At 38.4% G+C, this 21,568-nt stretch overlaps 1 protein-coding gene across 5 annotated transcripts in view; it reads left to right on the forward strand.

Moving 5' to 3' along the window:
• OTUD7A (OTU deubiquitinase 7A) overlaps nucleotides 1-21,568 on the forward strand; it is a 108,489-nt gene that overhangs the window by 53,098 nt on the left and 33,823 nt on the right. For all 5 annotated transcript variants that reach the window (XM_042876022.1, XM_042876026.1, XM_042876024.1 and 2 more), the window contains exons 4-5: nucleotides 2,435-2,571; nucleotides 16,276-16,430. In XM_042876022.1, the coding sequence (XP_042731956.1) occupies nucleotides 16,280-16,430 (151 nt within the window). In that variant the 5' untranslated portion in view covers nucleotides 2,435-2,571; nucleotides 16,276-16,279. The remainder of the gene's footprint in view (nucleotides 1-2,434; nucleotides 2,572-16,275; nucleotides 16,431-21,568) is intronic.

Genomic DNA, 21,568 nt, shown 5'->3' on the forward strand with positions numbered 1-21,568 from the left:
AAATCTGCGTTTAAGACAAGCTTTAAAATGTAGATGTAAATAGTTCCTTCTTCAGTGAATTGAGCTGGTGGAAGATGCTTATGTGCTAAAGCTTGCGGTAAACTGCAAAATGTGTCATAATTCCTTAGAGTTCTGTTGTCATCAGATTTGAAGACTAAAGCTCGAAGCGGACTCAAATTCTTCTGTATTTTCTCTTCCTCTTTACTGTCTTACGGTCTGTGATGAGCAGTTTGTTTCAGGAGAGACTATAGAAGTCTAGGCACTGTTCACCTATGTGAGCTTGGTGTACATGTAAAGAAACAGGCGCCATTATAATTTTCTTAAGCTGGTGCCTGTAGAAATTGATATTCAGTGTGCTGAACGGGTTTTTGTCTCAATGCCTTCAGGCTTACTTTGCAATTAATGGGAACTTCCATATTTTTCTCTGGCTTTCTAAATTTCCTGTTTCACTTACTTAACTCCAACTATGTCCTGCTTTTCATAGCACGTAATGATGGATGGTGACGACAGTGGCTGTTAGAACTGGCAGTCTACTTCTCAGAGGCACTGAATATCCACTCATCCCATTGAAGTTGGTTAGAAATGTTCAGCAGCACTCAAAATCAGGCTGCACTGTTTTACCATCAGATTTTGGGTGTCTGTTAATTACCGATGCTTTTTTCTTTATTGCATCCAATTCCTCTGCATCTTTCTTTGTGACACTTTCCTTGATGCATCAGCTTCCAGTATTCCTTGTTGAACCTGAATGTCCTGCTTATTATTATTACTTCTAAGATTGTCTGAATTACAGTAAAAGAATTAAAAACTTTTATGACTTCAGAGGTGGTTGCATCTTAGTTGTAGGGAGAGAAAACTTAATGCTAAGAAATTGATTTAATTAAATGAAAGAGGGACTTTTTGCTGTTTTAGAGTATTTTATGTATTTTTTAAGAGGTTGGAGAGCCACTCTTGATACTAGGTAACTTCAGAATAGACTCTCTAACCATGTTACTAGATTTGAAATGAAGTGAAAGTCTAGACTGAAAATAAAGTGGAAGTATACCTAGACTATCACTAGAAATTTGCAAGTGAATTATGGCGAGGAAGAAACAGATTCAAAGAAAACAGCACAGACTTGCAATAGTACAGTACTTCTTTTGCCTTTATTTTTAAGAAGAACTGTGTGTTTTGTGTTATTACCTGGCAAAGAAATGAGTCATGACAAAGCCAGTTTTACCTTTGACCTTCAATACATACATCTTATGATAGATATACTGTTCTGTACTACTCACATGGGTGGAAAGGTGCTTTCCATCTCTACATGTGTATCAGATGAACATTTTCCAGTTTTACTAGTGGGTTCTTCAAAGATCATCAATTACTTATATAGTTCAAGTGAAGCACACGGAAAGTATTTGCTACATTAAATTATGCATCTTCAGGATGTGAAATGAATCATTCAAGCTTCCAAGTTTCATATCTCTGTATTTTCTCCTTTGTATTTCTAGTTGCTCTGAAAATGTTGCAGATGACATTTTGAGCATCGTTTTTTTTAATAGGAAATAGAACTAGACCTTCTATTCTTCTTATTTAACTTCACTAAAATAAATGCATTAACCAAAGAACTTCCTCTCAGAGAAACAATGATGGGAGTTGTGGGGTTGGGGAAGTTTGCCCTTTCAGTTTGGTTGCATAATATGTCTGTATGAGCTCCTTCCTGCTTACCTAGCTGCTGTATATGCTGAGCTGAATTCCATCACATTTCACGGGTGCCTGGCTAGGCTCCAGAGCAGTAACTTGATGTGCTCTCTGTTACGTGTATATGAGAACTTCCAAGATTGCTTTTTTTATACATGATCTCAACCTCAGAAGTTCCGTTCTTCCTTTCTTTTTAAGACACTTCAAGAGGGGAAATTTTCATACCACTGTCTGTCACTGAAGCTGTGGGGTGAACCATTCAGTGGAATCGGTATTTTTATGGGGAACATAGAAGAATCACCATTATATGCATTGCCTTTGTATAAGTAATGATGCAGAATTCAAAACAGACAACTGATAAACAGCAGCTGAGTTATTTACCTCAAGGTCTGAAAATGCATGAGACTCCATTTTAAAAAACTGTACTGAGCTCTTAGTGTTGCCTGTGCACCGAGCATACAGTTGAGCATCAGAACCTTTTTCTAATGTCCGTGTAGGAGAAAATAAGGAATGGTTGCATAGTTTTATCAGTAAGTACCCTATATAAGCTTACAAACATTTCATACTGCAGCTGCTCAAGTAATCTTTTTAATGCAATTTATTGCGTTTACCAATTATCTGCATTGGTAGTAGTGCATCTATTAAGCTATTGCTGTCAAAGGCAAAGCTGTCTTTTGACAGAGATTGATGTAATTCAAATAGCGTGGAATAAAAGCAATGATTAATATCTTGTCTCTTTTTTTTTTTTTTTTTGCAGATTTCTCAGGGGACACAATTTTGCTTATTCATACCTTTTACTGTGGCAAAAATGGAGTATTTTCCTTACCAAAAACCAGCAGCATAACGCCTATCAGACACTTGCCTCAAGGAAATCTTATGAAAAGTCTGTTCACAGTAAGTGAAATGAAAAACTTGCTTAAAGGTAGCTTTAAACTGCTTTGTATCTATTTATGGCTCAAGAACAAGCAGCCTTAACAGGAGAACTAATCTTGGCAGTCTAGCTTTTAGCAGCAGCTGTTTGCTCTTAAGTGAGAGTATTGGAGGAAATAACTTGTTGTAAAGCAGTTTGAGGTTGAGCTGCTTCCTGATTGCGGAGTACCATTGCATCATACCTGTGTATTCTGTTCCTTGCTCCCTACTCCTATTAAATATTTACTGCAGTGCTTAGCAAACTGGATGCATGAATAACACAACCTAAAAAATTATCTGTGTTGTAAATGAAGATGTAGCCTCATGTTGCTATGACAGTTATAGTATTCCCAGTGTAGAAGCAGGAGACTAAATAACTCAAAACATAAGAAACAGCTAGTGATTATTCTGCTTTTCATTGTGCTAGGTTTTGAGCTGCATGCTTTTCATGTAGGCTTAAGTGTTAACTTATGATGCAATTCTATGTTAAAAACCAAACAAACCCTACATTGTATACCTAATAATAATTATTCAGTATCACACTTTTCTACTTACTGAGGTAAATTGTTTGCATGCAGAGTAATTGTGAAGTATTTAATATATGGATGATAGAAGAAACAGTAAGATTAGAGCTTTTGCCAGGGTACCTTCTTTATCTGAAGGCTGAAATTTGGAGGAATACATTCAGAATAATATTTTCTTGCGGAAGCATAATGAACAATGTGTAAATGTAAGGGAAAAAACGAAGAAAAAATTCAAAATAAGAAGAAAATATAGTTTATTCTAATTGCTTGTGGTTTGTAGAGGTACACTGTAGTGGAAGAGACATGTTTCTTAATGAAATTGTGCATTTAATAAGAGGTCTCAGATTGTATTTTCAGTACAGTACAAGATACTGCCTATGTATTTATTATTCTCCCATATAAAAGAATAATTGATACTTGAATTTGATTTAAAATGAAGCTTTGTTTTAGAGAAATTCCATTTTTATCAGTGGCACTACATTACCTTTCCGCTGCCTTCTGCCAGACAAAAACTAGCATGCTGTGAGAACTTGTGTGAATAAAATAAGGGAGATGCTCTGTCTGTCTTATGTTCTGGCCCTTATCTGTTGTCCTGCCTGAATGCAAAGACATCATAACAATAAAACTACTATATGCTGGAAAAATCTTGATGGGGATGGATGTGGAAAGGTCTTCTGTCCCGCTTTTTGGCTCATTTCTGTTGTGGACCCTTCTTTCCATGAACTTCTCATTTATCTATGACATATTTCTCTCTGAGATCATGCATAGTGCCGTAGTACTATGAAATCCTTCTCAAGCTCCATGAAAAGACAGTTGTAAAAGTGTTCCTGCAGCACGGTGAGGTGGAACATTGCCTGCGTAGTGAATTTACCTCCCTGCTCTCATCTGGCACAGGGCGCCAGGAAAGCACCTCTGAGAGCCCTTGCTGCGGTGACTGTAGTTGTTTCAGAAGATTTGAAGGGGATTCAGATATTTTAAGATATTGAGCGTCTTTAGCTTTCTGTGATGTTTCTGCAGCAGGAGTGTGCTGTAGCTTTTAAGCACAGCCTTATCTTTTCAATCTTCCCTACATTCTTTTATCTTAGCCTGCAATATAAGGTTCTAGTATCTAGTTTTTCAGTAAGTCTCCTCAAAAGGTAATTTAGCAGAGTCTTTTGTCAATACTTCTAGCTTCAAGGAATTCCAGTAAACAAGCAAGTAATAAATGTTTTAAATAACATTTCTGAAGTTGAACAGCCTTTCTCTTTGATAGTTCCCACAGGGCCTTATTGTGCTGACTGACAACTTTTCAGCACGTCTTCCCTCATTCTCTGTTTTTCACTTCTGGGTCTAATGTATCAGGCCAGGACTCATCTGTACAAGATACCAAGGAGAATTGATGGAAGTCAACTAAATGCAGAAATTTAAAGGGGACGGCTTAGATCCCACCTAGTCTCTGTGTACACTCTTCCATTCATTATTAAAGTGGCCTCCAGTGGATTTAGTTTAATTCACTTCAAAGGCAAGATGAGCTGAGCCAAATTAACACCACATTTTTACTCCCAGATGAAAGTGTTTGCAAAGGAATTTAACAGACTTGGACAAATCTAGTTAAATTAATTTGGGCTGATTTTCCAGAGTTCCACTGTACAGAGAGAACCTCATCAGTAATGTCTGATGGGAGTCTTTGTCTTTCTTCTTCACCTTTTGTTCCTGTAACTCATTTTTATTCTTGAGAAAGAAGGTGGTCTGTTACTAAATGTTGTCTTGTCATACTGCTTGTTTAACATTTTGTAAGTAATTTATAATTATCCCACTTCAGTGATGAGTGTAGTGCACATTACCTCCTGTTAAGGTAGCTATTGTCGTTTTGGCTACTTCAGCTAATGCCTTTTAATTTGATATTGTAACTACAGGTGTTATCAGGATCTCATCCATCCAATATTAAAGCATTTTTTTTTATCAGACTTTGAAGAAGTGGGTGATTCATATTTCATATTAGTTTTGACCATATGTCACCTTATAATGTCATTATGCATTGCCTGTTAATACAGTGATTTGCCATTCTGGTAGTAGAACACAGTAAGATGCAGCTAATCTGAATGAATGTGTTTGTATGACTGGAAATATCATATGATAAGAATACATAAATAATAATCCAAATAATGTGCTACGTAATAAGTAATTTTTGGATGCACACATGCATATATATTCAATATACAAATGCATGTATACAGTGAAACAGGTATTGTTTTTTCTACTTTTGGCTACTGGGAAGGAGCTGAGTTGAATGGGATGAACATAAAATCGATAGAAAAAATATTTACAAGATAAGCTCTCTTTTAATTGTCCTTGAAAATTCTATTGTATAAAAACATAAATATCTAGTCAGAATTATGATTATAAAGTGAGCTGTGAGTGCTGTTCAGAGAGGCTCAGTGTTTCATGTAAGCAGCTTTATGCGTTGTGTGGAAGAGCTGCTTTATGTCTAGTGGGCCAAATGTGAATTTCTGATGGAGTGGAGTAGGCTTCTGGTAGGTGGTGTCAGCACCTTGCGTGTTTGGGCATTGTTGGAGAGGTTGGGTGAAAGCTTAGGGCGTGTGTTGTGTAGAAACACTGAAATTGCTGCAGGGAGACCTGGGAGGTCTTGAGTGAAGGACAGCTGTGGAATATGTCTTTCTAAATGGCTTTGTTTATTGCTTAACGTGAGAGCTTTTGTTACTAAACAGAGCAAGCCTGTGTTTCAATATGCACTGAGACTGTCATTCTAGCTGGAGGCACTTGGTGTGGGAAAAACTGTCTTCTGATCTGGAAGAGGCTGCTGACAGAATTTCTGTCTGGTTGTTTATCTTTTTTCACAATCTTGAGCTGTCTTGACATATTTAGGTGAACATAAAGTAAAGCATATGTGAGATTTAAAAAAATAAAATTCCCCAGGTTTTCATGATCTTTGGCATTTCAAGTGAGATTCAGGTACCTGAATACAGACTTCGTAAGCATGATAGGTAGGAATGGATGATTTGGGCACCATGCTCATAGATGTGTGTATTGTCATTTTGATATCTCTGTATTGTCTGGGTTGCCCACACAGGACTAGCAAATATAATGCAGGATTTGGAGCAGCAAGTGTAATTACTGTATGATGCCTTTGGCTTTCGTCTGAACTTCATGTTTATTTTTCTCCTTTTGCTTACTGGGTGATTATAAATAAAGCTAAGAAATGAGAATTACAGATCTGTACACCTCCCTTCACATAAGTACAGATGCTGTTGGGTAACATTTCAGACAATTTTGCCTTTTAAATTTTGAGAATTGCAGTATGTTTTGCACAGCTGTCGTAAGTCAGGGTGGAATTGTAAAAGACTTTACTTTCATCTAGCTTCTGCCTTGGAATGTCTCTGAATTTGAGCTCTTCCAATCAGTTATTTTCTTGTTGCATAGTGTATAATTAATGGTGGTAACTGTGCTGAAAAATAGCATTTTGTAGCTGAGAGTTTTCTGTATCAAATAGTGTTATTGTGCTCTTTGTATCTATTGTTGATTCTATGGAAGCAAGTAGAAGGCGTTACTTTGAGAGCAGCCAACATCCATAAATAATGGTGATTGATCTATTGTAATCACTGTCAGAGCCTATTGGTTAGGTAATTCTGTCTGCAAATGAGACAAGGTTTGCAACAGTCTGAATGCTGGATTCTTACTGATGTACAGAAATCTCTTTGAAATCCCAGATCACAGCTAATATTTATTAAATATAATAATCAAATTGATTGCCTGTTCGAATTGAAAGGACCAAGCAAAATAAGTTGTTCTTTCTACAAGCATTAAAATTAATTGTAAATATACAAATATATCAAGTAAAGAAATAACTAAAGGAAGTGTTATGAATTTTTGAAGAGCTTTCATGCAGAGGTATTTACCTTTTACTATATTTAAACAGATATAGGTCTTACAATGCCAAAATTTAAATCTTCTGGATTAAATAAACAAGAAACTTACAAAGGAGTAATCGCTCCAACGTGGGACTAACTCAAAAAAATTAACATTTTTAGAGATGCTTAGAGTTTAAATTAGTGTGATCACTTCAATAAGAGAATATCTTAATAGCATCTGCTAACTCACAACAATGTCCTGAGTAGGAGACCAAAGAAAGTGCTGACTAATGGGGAGCTGAAGGAAAAAAAAAATAATGATCCTGTCACAAGCTGTATTGCTTCTACGAGAAAAGGAATACCGCTGTTTTTGAATAGTTGTGGTTACAGCCTGAGTAGCAATGAGCAGGTTAGTTGGGCCCCAGCTGTAGATTCCAGGTTGAAATTTGGACTGAATGCTAGGTGTGGAGGCCATGGGAGAATGAATATAATTTCTTTACCAAACTTTTTGTTTGCTCTGTATATAAAGATCAACCACACCTGCCCCCCACCCAACTCCATCAACCTTTGGTAGGGCACTTTGGACTTGGAAAATCCTTCAGGAATTTGAAGGCAGGTGATTCAAATCAGTAGCAATTGGCCCAAAGCAGCAGAGACAGATAACCTCTGATTTGGGATAGGATTCCAGTATGTGCTTGAAGTAAAACACATGGTTCTGTGGTTGTTCTGTGTGTATTTTTTGGTGTGGATTTCTTTTTTTTTTTTTTCTTTTTTTTTTTTCCAAATAACTGCAGTGATTTGTATAGATGTGGTTTAAATGAATGTCACTGAATCTACCTTTTCAGTTTACACCATATTGTTACAGTTCTGTAAAATATTGAAATTTGATCGTTATATAATGTATCCCTAACTCTTTGGAAGCTCTATCACAGAATCACAGAATTGTAGGGGTTGGAAGGGACCTCCAGAGATCATCGAGTCCAACCCCCAACGCCTCTATGTTTTTCTTCAGTGCTTGGTTTCTTCAACATTTCTATTAGAATTCAGTCTAACATTCTAGTAGTTATTCCTTGCCATGTAGAACATATTCATTCTTAATATCTTGCGAAAAATTAATAGCAATGTAGTTGACAGGAAATGAAACAAGGTATGTTCAGGAAAATAAATATGACCTGTTGAGTTCCTTTTAAAGACAGTACTGTTTGTAGATACAGAGAGCAGCATTACCATTACGTTGGCTGTTAACACCTTGACTTATTTGCAGTTGCTGTGCTTGCTTCACATTGTGGCAACGTGGTTTACAATTTTAGCTCTGTAGTCGTGTACTAATTTTTATATAAATTGTAGCCATAATCATAGTAAAGATGTTATGAATTCATCTAGCTAGTATGAATCTCTGATATTTTGTTTTAAGAACTGTATCTTGGATGCAGACCTGACTATATTTGTGCTGAAGAGTACATCTATACATTTATGTACATATATGACAGTGCGTATGTATGTATATATACATGTGTGTGCACAGGTGAGCATGCAGAAATTCACATCCATGGCTATTCAGGGGATGCAGAAACAAAGTATGATATAAATGTTAAGCTGCATACAAAAATTTTATTGAAATAAGGTCATGGTGTATTAAATAATATTGAAATTTGCCCAAATAAAGGGTGGAGTGAAGTTTCATGTTTGGAGTGATGTTGTTCCTGTAGGCAAACTACAGTATTTTTCTTACATAAACAGGGTGTTTTAATTGCTGTTTTTTTTTTAAAAAAAAAAAAAAAAAAAAAGGTTAAAAATCCAGTGTCATTCCTTTCAGTTGCTCTTGGCAGAGCGTTTTTTATTTCTCAAACCAGTCCTGCATGTTAATATTTAAACCCTTTTTACCTGACTGACAAATACTCTCGACAGCTAACTGTTCTTATGTATATGTGCTATTCCTTCCAGGCGGTCTGAAGATCTGAGTTCCTATGTTAACTGTCTTAAGATGATATTCTGCTTCTAGACAAATCTCTAATGGATTGGATTAATTACAGTTTTTACTTAATAAGTTTATGTGGTATATGGATATCTGGCAGAATGTGACCTAATGAAAACTGGAACAACTTTAGGAATGTAATAACCACTTTTTTTCAGTAAGCCAGAAACTTGAAGTCTCTGAAAGTGTAAGTAAATACATTTTACATGCAGAAAAGAATGAAAACTTGCACTACCTCAATCCGAAGAATTTAAATGTTTCACTAATAACAATTAATTTATTTGATGCATTGGTTCATTTTAATGATGTTGTCAAGATAGTAGAATTATTACATTCTACTATCAAATATCTATCTAATTCAAATATGTCATGTCAGAAAAAAATACTTTCTAAGTCTGGAGCTCTGCACAAATAGGGTCCTTCTGCCATAACAACCATGCAACAAACGTGTCTGCACCTTCTGAGTAGCCAGACCAGCTGAGAGGAGTGAGTAATGCTGATGGGTGTTTAGCCATGTGAGAGAGGACACGATGGGCTTCATGTTATCAGTGAATGACTTTCCTGTGGCCTACTGGAGATTTGTTGGCATGTTGTTGGAGATGCTTGTTTTTTTCCTTTGAAGGTTTAGTTGCTGTTTGCCTTTCTAAAGGTTTGTCCATTTCAGAGCTGTTTCCTTTCACTTCCTTGCTTGTGTTTTGACAGGAAATTGTGTGATGCCTTAGGCTTGGGGTTTGTTTCAACGTACTTGCTTTCCAGCAGTTTTGGGGAAAAAAATATTTTTACATTGTTTAGCCCTTTGATTTTGATAAAGTAAAAGTTAAATTCAGGTGAAGGCTGTTTACGTTTGAGAACAGCTGTTTTAAGAGAGAGGTACCAAAGGGGAAAAACAGGTCAGATATTGTTAATTCACTGTTCACCCATTTCAACATTTAGACTCAACCAGTATTTCTTCTTTAAACCTTTTTAAAATGCTTCTTCTTACAATGTGCAACAAATTATTCCCTTTCATCGCCTGTTGTATTTGTGCTGAATGAATATGAAATTATTTAGGGAAGAAATTTTGAGTACAGAGTGAGTGAAGCAAGAGGTATCATTTGTGCTTTGAGGGTCAAATAGTTTTTGTCTACATTCAGTACGATGTGCTGTTTGATGTTGTGTGTGTGACACATTTGAAAGATTTGGAAGTACATAGGATGCTCTGAAAGTTGTGCCTCCTATTTATTTTTAAAGAAGCTACACTAGATACAGAGAACACAATAACCATTTGATTGAGAAAATTCTCAGCTACAGAACGCTATTTTTTCAGCATAGTTACCACCATTAGCTATGCACTTTGGCCTTAGTGCATTAGTGGTGGACATAAGCCTTCATGCCACGCTTGTAAAAATCTGCACCAGTAAAGGTGACCTGCTGTCAGCACTGCAGAAATGCACTGCTCACCTTCTCAGTGTGTTCGCAACCACTGGTTGGGCTCCATAAACATTCAGCGAGCATCAATGAATGTCAGTGGGTGCCATTTTTTAAACAGGAATTCATTTCCACCCCTGTGGTTTATCTTCTCTTCCATGTCAGATGTCATTTCGTCAGACTGCCCTCTGCTGCCACCTGCCCCATGGCAACAGAATGTAGCAGAGTATTGGTAGCTGCCACACCAGCAGTATTCACCTCCCTGACATCATGGACCAACGTAATAGAACAGGAGGCGTTATTTTCAGTGGGTGTAGTATGGAAGAGTGTGTTGCATCTGCTTTGGGTGCATGTGATACGTATGAGGGTAGGTTATGTTAAAGCAGGCGCCAGAAGTGGAGGTGATGGTGGTGATCTTGATGTGAGGAGAGCTTGCACTCTTCTAGTGAGAACACTGAGTCTGTTAGCCAGCCAAGTTCTGATCCCCTGTTTGTAGTGAATTACTGACTGCCTTCTTCCTTTACAATTTATTTTCTTTTCTTCCTTTGCAATCTTTTCCCAAGTCCATCTGGATATGTTTTTACAGCTAATAGCAGTTTTCTGGCAAAGAGTGTAATTTTCTAAGGGCTATTTTGTGGGGGGTTTTCTTTGTTATTCCTTTTTTCTTGATACCTCTCTAAATCTGAGAGGTAAGAGAACAGTTCTTTCTGAGGTTAAAAAAAGAAAAAAAACAAACAAACAATAAGCCCCCATCTGGGCTAGTTCAAAATGATTAAAGGAGGATCTTTGTTTTCAGAGTGTAGAGCATGCATTGTTTGGACTCTGTACAGGTTTTTATTCGCATTGAGTGGTAGTTGAAGGAATAGCTAGACCACCTGCCATCTGTGATACTTATCACAGAATCACAGAGTTGTAGGGGTTGGAAGAACTAGAAGACTAGAAATAGTCTGCTGAAAGAAATAAAAAAGTGAAATTGTTTATATAGTTCTAACAACAAAATATTGCTGTAGTAAGAGACCTAGTAATTTGTCTTTAGAGACTTTTTTCAATAGAACTGTTAATTTTTATGGGCTTAGTAGTACCACCTCAAGTTTTAGTACTTCAGAGACTTTGTAAGGCTTGGCCAGTGTATGAGAAAAGAGTTTCTGCAGCAGGCTACTACTCAGTTGCTTGCATAGCAGGGGTTTTAGTTGTTTCTTACAGCTTCGGATATGCTTAATACAGCACAGATAAAATTTGGAATTTTCCAGGGAACTGAGCAGGAGTCCAGCTCCAGTCAGTGCATCTCTGCATGTCTGATTTCATCTTTAAGTAGTCCATAATGATGAACCAGTGGTTACTTCAAGTAATCAGTGATGGGTTTGTTCTTAGTTGTCTTTCAATTTTAACGTTCATGAACATGTGGCTGTATGAACCCTTCCATTTTTCAGGCAGTTCTGTCTGAATAAACACCACTAATTCAGGCTGTTTTGTAAATTCAGGTCTGATGAGTACCAGGAAAATCTAAATAGCATAGATGCTTTTGTGCAGGTTTTCTAAGTGCTTCTAGAGGACTCGGATCCTAGAGACATGTATAGCATAGTGCACAAGCACAGAAGATGCATTCAGCTAGAGCATTCCTCATGCTGTCGTGGATTTGAGAGATCTGGTTTAATGCTGTCTTAGCAATCAACATAAGTCACTTGTATTTTAGCTGTAAAACTACTATTTGTTGTATAACAGAATCTGGATACTATTTCAATTTATGTTGTTGTTTTTCAGGAAAGCAGCAAGTGCCATCTCTGGTTTTTAAATGTTTTCATCAGCTGTCGGTATGTGGGGATAACCAATTTTCTACATGTAGCCAGTGAACCAGAAAGAACTTAGTTTATAGAAAAGATCTTCATTACTTAACCTTTGCTGGATTAAAAATAACGTGCTTCTGTTGATGTGGTTACTGAGTGGGTTCCGATGGTCATGTAATCACAAGGGAATTCTGGGGTGTTTGCTGATGTCATAAATGCAGAGATCAGTCCTGTCTTCAAATGCTAAAAGGATATCTGTTCAATACTAAAGTGAAAAATACTGAAATAATGCTGATCCTGAGGCAACTCATGAACTGACTTCTTCAGACTGATAGGCACTTAAGTTCTCAAAATTTATGAGCAGTCTAGCACACAGACATAATGACTGCACTTGATTGCCCAACTGGTGCGTTTTAAATAACTAGTGATAAACTCAATACTACTGAGTCACTGAGTATTAGAATCTGAAATTTTCTAATGCTTTGTATCACTCACCAGCAGCAAATTCTTCTACTGTGGTCCATATATTTCCTTCCTGCTGGTTAAGATTCGCCTCATGCTCCTAGTCACTGAAAAAATCTCTTGGATTTGGTTTCTTATGGTCTTTTTGTATGGATGTTAGGTTCTGTTTAATAGAGTGGATCTGTCTGTGAGAATGTATCAAACAATAGCAGCATTATCGTCCTGCATTTTTATTTAAACAGAGAAAAAGGCTTCAGTTGCTACAGAGCTTACATGTTGACTTTGGCCGTGATTGACTAAGGTAGTACTCTTAAAGTAAAGAAAAAGAAAGTGCAACATTCCTTTTTAAGTTTCAATACTTCCATTTCAATACTTCCAGGTTTCCTTTTTTTTACCCCACCTCTTCTAACTATTAGAAATGTTTCCTGTCCCATGGTGATCCTTTGGAAAGGACCTTAGTTCCTTTAGGTAACAGGGAAATCAACTGCTTCCTTCTATTAATTAATTAATTAATTAATTATTCTTCAGTTTGATTCCTCTGTAGCTGTGGTACAAGCAAGAGCCAGCCCATATCATCTGTTCCCAGTAGGGAATGTCAGTGTTCATCCTTACACTTGGCAAAGTTGCATTTGAGCCCGTGAGGAGTTAACAGGAATGATCTAATTCATATTTAAAGGTAGATGTTGACCAATGAGAAATAGAGTGGGATTAAGATCCGCACCTGTGCTTAAGTTGTGTTAAACGTGGTCCAGTCGTATTTGCTTTGCGCTGTTTCTACAACAGTGTAGGCAGGCTAGAATAAGGAGATCGTAGAATTGTGGGATTATTTGAGTTGGAAGGGACCTTTATGGGTCATCTAATCCAACTCCCCTGCAATGAGCAGGGGAATACCTTTAGCATAATTGTTTTGGATGCCAGCTATTTTACTAGCTACTGTCAAGGTGCCAGCTTAAATTTCTCTTTCCTTATTTTATAAACATTATGTTGAAGGCTGGGTTTGACTTCCCAAGGAAAATAAAGTAGATACAAAACACAGTAATATCAACTTGTTTTCTCACTCTTTCAAAGCCGACCTTCCAAACTAATATCAAGCAAGACTGCTTGCAGAGAGGCACCGTGTCCTGCACTGTCATGGCACAGCTGGCTGGAACCAGCCCCACAGGCTGTGTCTGCAGCACCATCTTCTCGGATTTCTGGAGTTCTGCTGCTGGCAGCTGGACATGGCCCTGTGCAGGGCTGCCTCAGTGCCATGCTGGTGTTCACAGCTGGCAGCAGGCTGCTAAAACTGAGCCACTTGGCCTTGGGATGAGAAATCCTGCTGTGAAGTAGAAAAAAGTCTGTGATAATGATTAAACTGGTACTGCATGATGACAGCTTTAGGAAGCCCTGAAGAGATGAGAGTCAGGGCAGGAGTTAGGTATAACTACTTATTAAAAGGAGTGAAGACTTACGTGTACCTGGCTGCGTTAAGTAGTGCTCTAATTGCTTTATTCAGAAAAAGAAAAAAGGAAGAGGAGTGAACTTTAGTTAGGACCTTCCTTTCCTAACTCTCCCAGCTGAACCTCAGTCGGTCCAAGTTTTTGGTGCTTCCTTGTTGCAGGTGTTGGTTTTTGTTTTTGTTTTTTTTTTGCTTTGTGGAGAGGGTTTTACCACCAGAAAGTCAGCTACAGAAATGCTGGAGTCTGGAAGGATGCTCTGTGTTCAGCTGAGCTGTGTTCAGTGTGCTTTGTGCTCTGTTGAATTGTTTGCCTGGAGGTCACCTGGCTGAGGTTTATTAATTGGAACGTCAGTTATCTGTGACTGTCTCGGTGTATGACAGTGATGTAATTTATACTGGGCACCTTTATGCTGTGCTTTTCACTTAAGCTTTTCTTTTTAAAAAGGAATGTGCTGCATATTCTGAGACCAGCAGGCTAGTTTGTCCTCAGCTGGTACCTCAGTGGCTGTCCAGTCCATTGTGGCTGAGGTGCTGATACATGGCCTTGGTGTGTTCCATACAAACTTCGGTGACACGGGCTGCACATGCTGGACTTGATGTAAATTTTTGGAGGACTGGTTGCTCTCCAGGTTGCTGTAAAGCACCTCCAACCACTGCTAATTGCCGCATATACTGGATACCATTCTTAACTCTAGTCCATTTGCCTTGGTAGTTTGCAAGGTCTTCTTTCAGAGGATGCTTTGCCTTTATACTGAACAGAAGCTGTATGCAGAATATGTGGATTGTTGCCCTTTTCTAGTCCTTTTGTGGACTGTCTAGCCCACAGGGGTGGATCTGAGCTGCTAATGACTTTGTCTTTCCCAATTAGACCTCCATACCACGGTGTCAGAGAAGACAGGTGGTAATTCCCTCTACCTGGATGGCACCTGCAATCTTTCTGCATCATATGAGCATTCTGGTTACACATCTATATCTGAGACACTGAAGGGCTGTTTCAGCAAGGCAGGAGGCGTCTATCCTAGAGAGAGGAGGGAGTTGCCCTTCTTCATTTCCTCACAAAGTGAGGGAAAGGAGAGGAGGAGGAGTAGGAGGGGAAAGATAAAATTATTGTCTTAATGAGATCATTTCTGGAGAACTGGGAGATGGCAGCAATACATGGGTCAAATACCAAATTAGACTTTAGGCCAGTTTTGCTTGATTATTCTCCCATGCAAAGAAAACAACATTGCTTTCCGCTGTTGCTGTTTGCTGTCCTTAACAAGCCCTGAGTTTGCTAATCCTGTCCAGCAGCTAAGCACCCACCAGCTGCTCAGTCACTGTCCCCCTAGCCCTGCAGAGAGAGATGGGAGAAAACTGGAAGAGCCAAAAGGAGGAAAAAGTCATGGATCAAGATAGCAGCAGTTTAATTAAAATGAAGGATAGAGGAGGTGGGGGGGGAAAGCAAGTGACGCAAAGGCAATCACTCACCACCTCCCACAAGCAGACTGATGCCTAACCAGTCTCCAAGCAACAGCTACTTTAGAAAGATTCTCTTCCAGTTTTATTAGTGTGCGTGATATTTACATGGCATGGAACGTCCCTTTGGTGTGCTGGGGTCACTGTCATACTTCTGTTCTTTCACAGCCTCTGGATGGGCAGGGTGGGAAACAGAGATGGCCTTGATGCTGTGTAAGCACTTCTTAGCAATGTCTAGAACATAGATGTGTTATCGGCACTGTGTTAGTCACAAATCTAGGAAGTTAGTTAGTAAAGTCCATCTAAGACTGACAGCGTAATGGGGAAACAATAAGTTACGGAAGTGGTAGAGAGAGAGTAGATAAAAGAACAAATACTGAACTCTGTCCTACGTGTGTTAGCATTAGTAAAGCAAAAGAGCTGGAGGCTAGTCAAACATTTAAATATTTGCTAAACTTCAGTGTATGAGAATTTCTATCCATGCAGACAATGATATGGTCATTGTGTTTGGAATGAAAAGTGCTTACATTTAGTTTGATTCTTCAAGTGGTGGAATTACTCAGAGGCTGCAGATGAGAAAAATCGATAAAAAATAATAAAAAAAGAGAACTAGGAAGAAAGCGTGAGTGACCAAAAGCTTCTAGGCTAAGGCAGAAGTGAATGATAAATGCTGTTAAATATCATAACTTGTATGTTCTAGCATTTCTATTAGCACTGTTTGATGAAGAGAGGAAAAACAACATTTCCATCATTTTGGAGTATGTTCCATAACTTTGTTTCTTTTTCTCCTTGGCAGATGGATGCCTTCTAGCCAATCGGCGAGTCCTGCTGCTGCCTCATGTCTGGCAGCATCTCTGAATGATCACATGACTCTTGATATGGATGCAGTCCTGTCAGACTTTGTTCGGTCCACAGGGGCAGAACCAGGTCTGGCCAGAGACTTACTAGAAGGTAAGCTTTCAGGACACAACTGTTTCCAATGCCTGCCACTTTCTTAAAGCAAGAACCAGTAATAGAAAGAAACTCTAGCCTCTGTTGACAGACATTTTTTAGTATTTTGGTTAGTAAGCCAACTCTTGTAGTCAGTTGACCATAGACATCATCAAAGTAGGTGTTTTTGGCAAAAACCTTGAAAAGTTCTTAGTATGTTAAATTGCTTGTTTTAACTTACTGACAATCATTCCCCAGGGAATAGGATCGTAGGGCTTTAGCTTAGGTTCGTAATTTTTAGCTGTCTGAAAGCAGTTTTGAATGTTTTGAGTCACTGGCCAAAGCAGTTGAGCCTGAAATGGTTGTACTGTAGACAAACCAGAGATGTTTTCGGGTCCAATATACATGCCTAATTCCAGCTTGATGGAATGGGAGTCCAATGGCTGCTGTGTTTAAAACATCTAAGAGACTGTATCAGAAAAATAGCTGTGTCTTTTATTTCATTGTAGCCTTAAGTTAGAAGCTTAAAAGTGGAAGAACATCTTTGATTTTGAAAGCATCTCCTTTCTTTGACTTTTGGTGAAAATCACCTGCATCTCTCTATGTAGTAGACAATTAGTAAATCCCTGCAGTTTTTTTTTTCTTTTGAGCTTTGTATTGAGTACAATTACTTGTCTGACCAAAGCGTGCTGCTTACTGTGTCTGACACAAATTCCAGGAAGTGTCCATTCTTGATTTGGAATGAAGGCAGAGATGAAAAAGGTGTTCTCATTCAGTGGTTCCACACAGAATAACAAAATTGCAGGGGTTGAAAGGGTCTTCAGTAGGTTGAGTCCAACCTCCCTACCAAAGTAGGTTCTCCACAATAGGTTGCACAGGTAGGCAGTCAGATGAGTCTTGAATATCTCCGTAGAAGGAGGCTCTGTAACCTCTCTAGACAACCTATTCCAGTGCTCCATCACACTGTAAAGATTCTTCTGCATGTTTGTATGGAACTTCTACATTCTAGCTTTAGGCCATTACTTCTTGTCCTATGCTGTGTATCACTGAGAAGAACCTGGCCTTTCCGTTTGCCTCCCACCTCTCTTCAGATATTTACAAACATTAATCAGATCTCCCTCCCTCAGCCTTCTTTTCCTCAGGCTGAACAGACCCAGGTTACTCAGCTTTTCCTCATATGGGAGATGATAAAGGGCCCTCTGCTGGACTCCTTCTAGGAGATTTCTGTCTGTTTGGAGAGCCCAGAACTGGACACAGTATTCTAAATACGGCCTCATCAGGCAGAGTAGAAGGGGAGGATCGCCTCCCTTGACCTGCTGGCCACGCTCTTTTTAATGCACCCCAGAATCCCATTGGCCTTCTTGGTCACCAGGGCACACAGCTGGTTCATGGCCAACCTGTTTTCGTCCACCAGAACACCCAGGTCCTTTTCCACAGAACTCCTCTTCAGCAGGTCATTCCCTAACCTGTACTGATACATGCACCCCCAGGTGCAAGACTCTACACTTGGTTTTCTTAAACCTCATCTGGTTCCTCCCTGCCCAGCTCTCCAGTCTGTCCCAGGTCTTGTTGAATGGTAGCACAACCTTCTGGTGCGTCAGCCACTCCTCCCAGCTTAGTATCATCAGCAAACTTGCTGAGGGTGGACTTTATCCCTTCATCCAGGTCACTGAAGTTGAGCAAGATTAGACCCACTGCTGGTGACGTGACTAGTTCCTTCAGTTTGTTTGTTTTTTAAACATAAAAATAAAAAAATCCTGAATTGATTCTAGCTTGTGTATGTTTGGCTCTTCTTGACAGCTATTAGTATCATGGAATAAAAAGTAGTCCAGTTTGTAGTCTAAAAGTAGTCCGGTCTGATAAGTTTTTGGTAAGTGAAACATGCAGAGCTGGAAGCCTCGATTTTTTAATTTTCTGTATCATTCAAAAGAATGTATAAAGAATTCCTTTGGTTATGTGAGTATATACCTTTCTAGTGTTACATACAGAACAAAGTTTGCCTTTTGGCAGTCACGTTATTTATGCTGTTGCTTGTATCTTTGGCTATGCTTTAGTATAGTACAAGGAGCTTGTGGTCAATACATGCTTGCTCTGACATTTCAAGATAACAAATTCTAATATTCTGTGTAGTTGTTTAACTGATAAGGAGCTCACATTTCACAGACTCAAAAGCATTTGTTCTTTGAGAATTTTGCTATGCACATCTGAAAATAGATGTAAATGCAGACTTTAAAAGCTGCATCAAAGTAAAAAATTGGCTTTGGTTTTCTTAGTTCTACATAAGAAATTAAAATCAATTTCATGGTACTACAGTGTCTTTTAAATACGTTTGTGAAAGTCCCACAGCTGTCTAATCAGCTATTCATTGGTGGTTAAAATTGCAGTAATAATTGCTTAGTTGATATTTTTCCAATGAATAATGTTTCATTTCTACTCACTTAGTCTGAACGGCCAGTTCTGGGCTGCTTGCTGTTTTGTATTCACGTGGTAAAGCTGTGGGAACTTAAAAATGTACAGACTTAAAGAATAGTCAAGGAAAGATGTGGAGGCGGAAGGGGCTTAACACTTAACAACACATGCAAGTACACTATAATATGTCATCTGTCTTGCTTTTTAGGGTTTCTTGAGTTTTTGGACGTTTTAAAGATCCTTTTTTCCATTACAGTTTATTCTCATATATTGGTAGATTTATAAGCAGCACAGCTTTCCTTCTGAAGAAAGCTTTTAAAACTTGAGATTACAGTCTGATAAGTCATAGAGCCATGTGTCATGACCAATTCACTGATTTTTTTGTTTTTCATTTGACTGTATATTAGAATTGAAAAAATAAGATTATTTTCCAGCATGGCTCTGGGAAAATATCTGTTTTCAGTGCCTGGGTAGCATACACCTTTATGTCATTGACGCACAGAGTTTTGATTAATCCTGTTTTGTCTTTAAGATGAGGATTGGTGGGGGACTTCTTAATTCCTCCCTTAATTTTCCCCTTCTTTGTAGCAGTATCAATATTTTTTTCTGCTCACTGTGTGCCATCATGCCTGAGCAGTAGCTGAGTGAGCTATTTCTGGGCTGAATTCTGCAGGTGATCTGTCTCCACATCAGAACCTGTATTCCATCAGGAACTGCAGTACTTGTCGAATGTAATAGTTGCTGGCAGTGTCTAGTGCATAGAACAATTCATGCTTGTTTGATTGCTTTGTTCCTCTTGGTACCTTCCTATATGTTTTTTGTTGAAGGGCTTTTTCTTCCACAGCACTTCTGGCATTCGTTGCCTGAATGCTGCTGTGGACCACTTAGGCTATTTGTATCATTCTTTTTAATTAAGAGAACAGCTTTTTACTTACAGTACTAAAATTCATAGTTGCTATTATGGGTGAATTATTAAAATGGGAAGCACATTTCTGTTAGCTTGGTCATGACTACAAGACTTTTCAATGCTCCTTCTTGTTGGTCAAGCCTCCAGGGAGGCTTCTTGGTTGACAGCACTTTACACCTTCTCTGGTCTTGCAGAGACTTTGAAGTAAACATCCAATGAGAATTAACTTCTGAGAGCCTGAACATCAAATAGGTGTCTTCAGAATCATGGCATCTCCAAGACATCATAAATCCTGATGCTTAATAATTAGGAGGCGAGCAAAGAACAAGGAATATGTCCCTGTGGAAGTAAGGGACACCAGAAACTATTTACTGTCTGTACCAGATAGTAAAAAAAAAAAAGCAAACAAACAAACAAAAAAAAAACCCACAGGTTGAGGAGAGTGTGAGCGCAACATCTGTCAGCAAATTACAGAGTAGGTAGAATGGCTGTGGCAGTTGCTTGGCTTTCTGAGCAGCATTTGACTCTGGAGACCTGGAAACTGGATCTGATGCTATACATTGTGATGGTTTAAGCATCGGTTGTGCTTGAAGCAGATCATTTCATATCAAAAAATATCTCATACGGACCTGAGTTCTTTGCTCTTGTGTGATTATGAAGACCTCGAACACGCGTGTGTATGTGGAATGCAAACACACAAAAGTTTATTCAGTGAACTTATCTGAAAGCAATAGCTTTTCCAGTACTGTAAATGTCACGCGAACAGCCTTTCACGAAATTCCTTGAGACAGAGGCTTTCTTTTGGACTGACTGTACACTAAAGCACAGAGTGAACATTTACATCTTTTTCAAGTTTAAAATCACTTCATAAAATAGCATTCAAATCCCTCAATGCATCTTGGGGACCAAGTCCGTATTGTTGTTTCTTTCGCCAGTTCTTTTCCATTGTGTCTTCTTCCAAAATATATTTTTTCTAATTTTAAATTTAGGCTTGCTGGTATTACTATCCTGTCTTTCATGAGGATATTACTAATTACCAAAACTGGATGGCTGAAGGACAAGCAAATACTATTTAAATTTGACCCAGTTTGGAATAGACAGGGACAGTTTGTTCTATATTACTATAAAAAGAGTTTTTTCATTAAATTGAAACATAAAACCAATTGTATTTTCATTATATTAGCCTTATTTTTGAAAATTAGAAAACCAGAAAAGCATTGTATTCTATTGAATCCTCCTAATGTGTAATGTTGTGGCATCTGTGAGTTACATGTTTCTACTCAGTCTTCCTTACTTGGAAGATCTGTTGCTGCTTCCTACAGGTCAGTACCACTATTTCAGGTGCCTGGTTTTGGTACAGACTTTCCTTTCCTCCATTGTATTTTTCAGTGGTTAGTGTTTAATTGCTGAAAATATATACTGAGCTTTAAATCTCATTCAAAATACGCTCTTCATACACTTTTACAGCGGTAAAACTGATTCTACTTAAACGGTAGCAGTAGCTTTGTTTTGAGAATAATTGTGTTCAATATTGATTTTAATAGCTAACCAGGAGCACGCGCTTGCCTTTATGAAAAGAAGAGTAAGTTAAAGCATTGTTATGGCTGTCTGGTCTAAAGCTCTAATGATGTCCTTCTGTAGTCACAGACTTTCTGTATAGGCATGGGTAAGCGTGGAGGTTGCTAAGAGATCAGGTAACAGGTTAGTTTTCAGACAGCAGGAGGTATGCAGGCAGTGATCACGTGATTAGTAAGGAGGATAAGGGATTAGACAGGATGAGATGTATTGAAATGCCAGTACTATAGACAACATCAGGTGAAGGAGATCTGTGAAATTCTGTGTA

This window comes from Lagopus leucura, unplaced genomic scaffold (assembly GCF_019238085.1).
Source record: "Lagopus leucura isolate 7727_CA_CO unplaced genomic scaffold, USGS_WTPT01 Super-Scaffold_100015, whole genome shotgun sequence".
NCBI classification, from domain to species: Eukaryota; Metazoa; Chordata; class Aves; order Galliformes; family Phasianidae; genus Lagopus; species Lagopus leucura.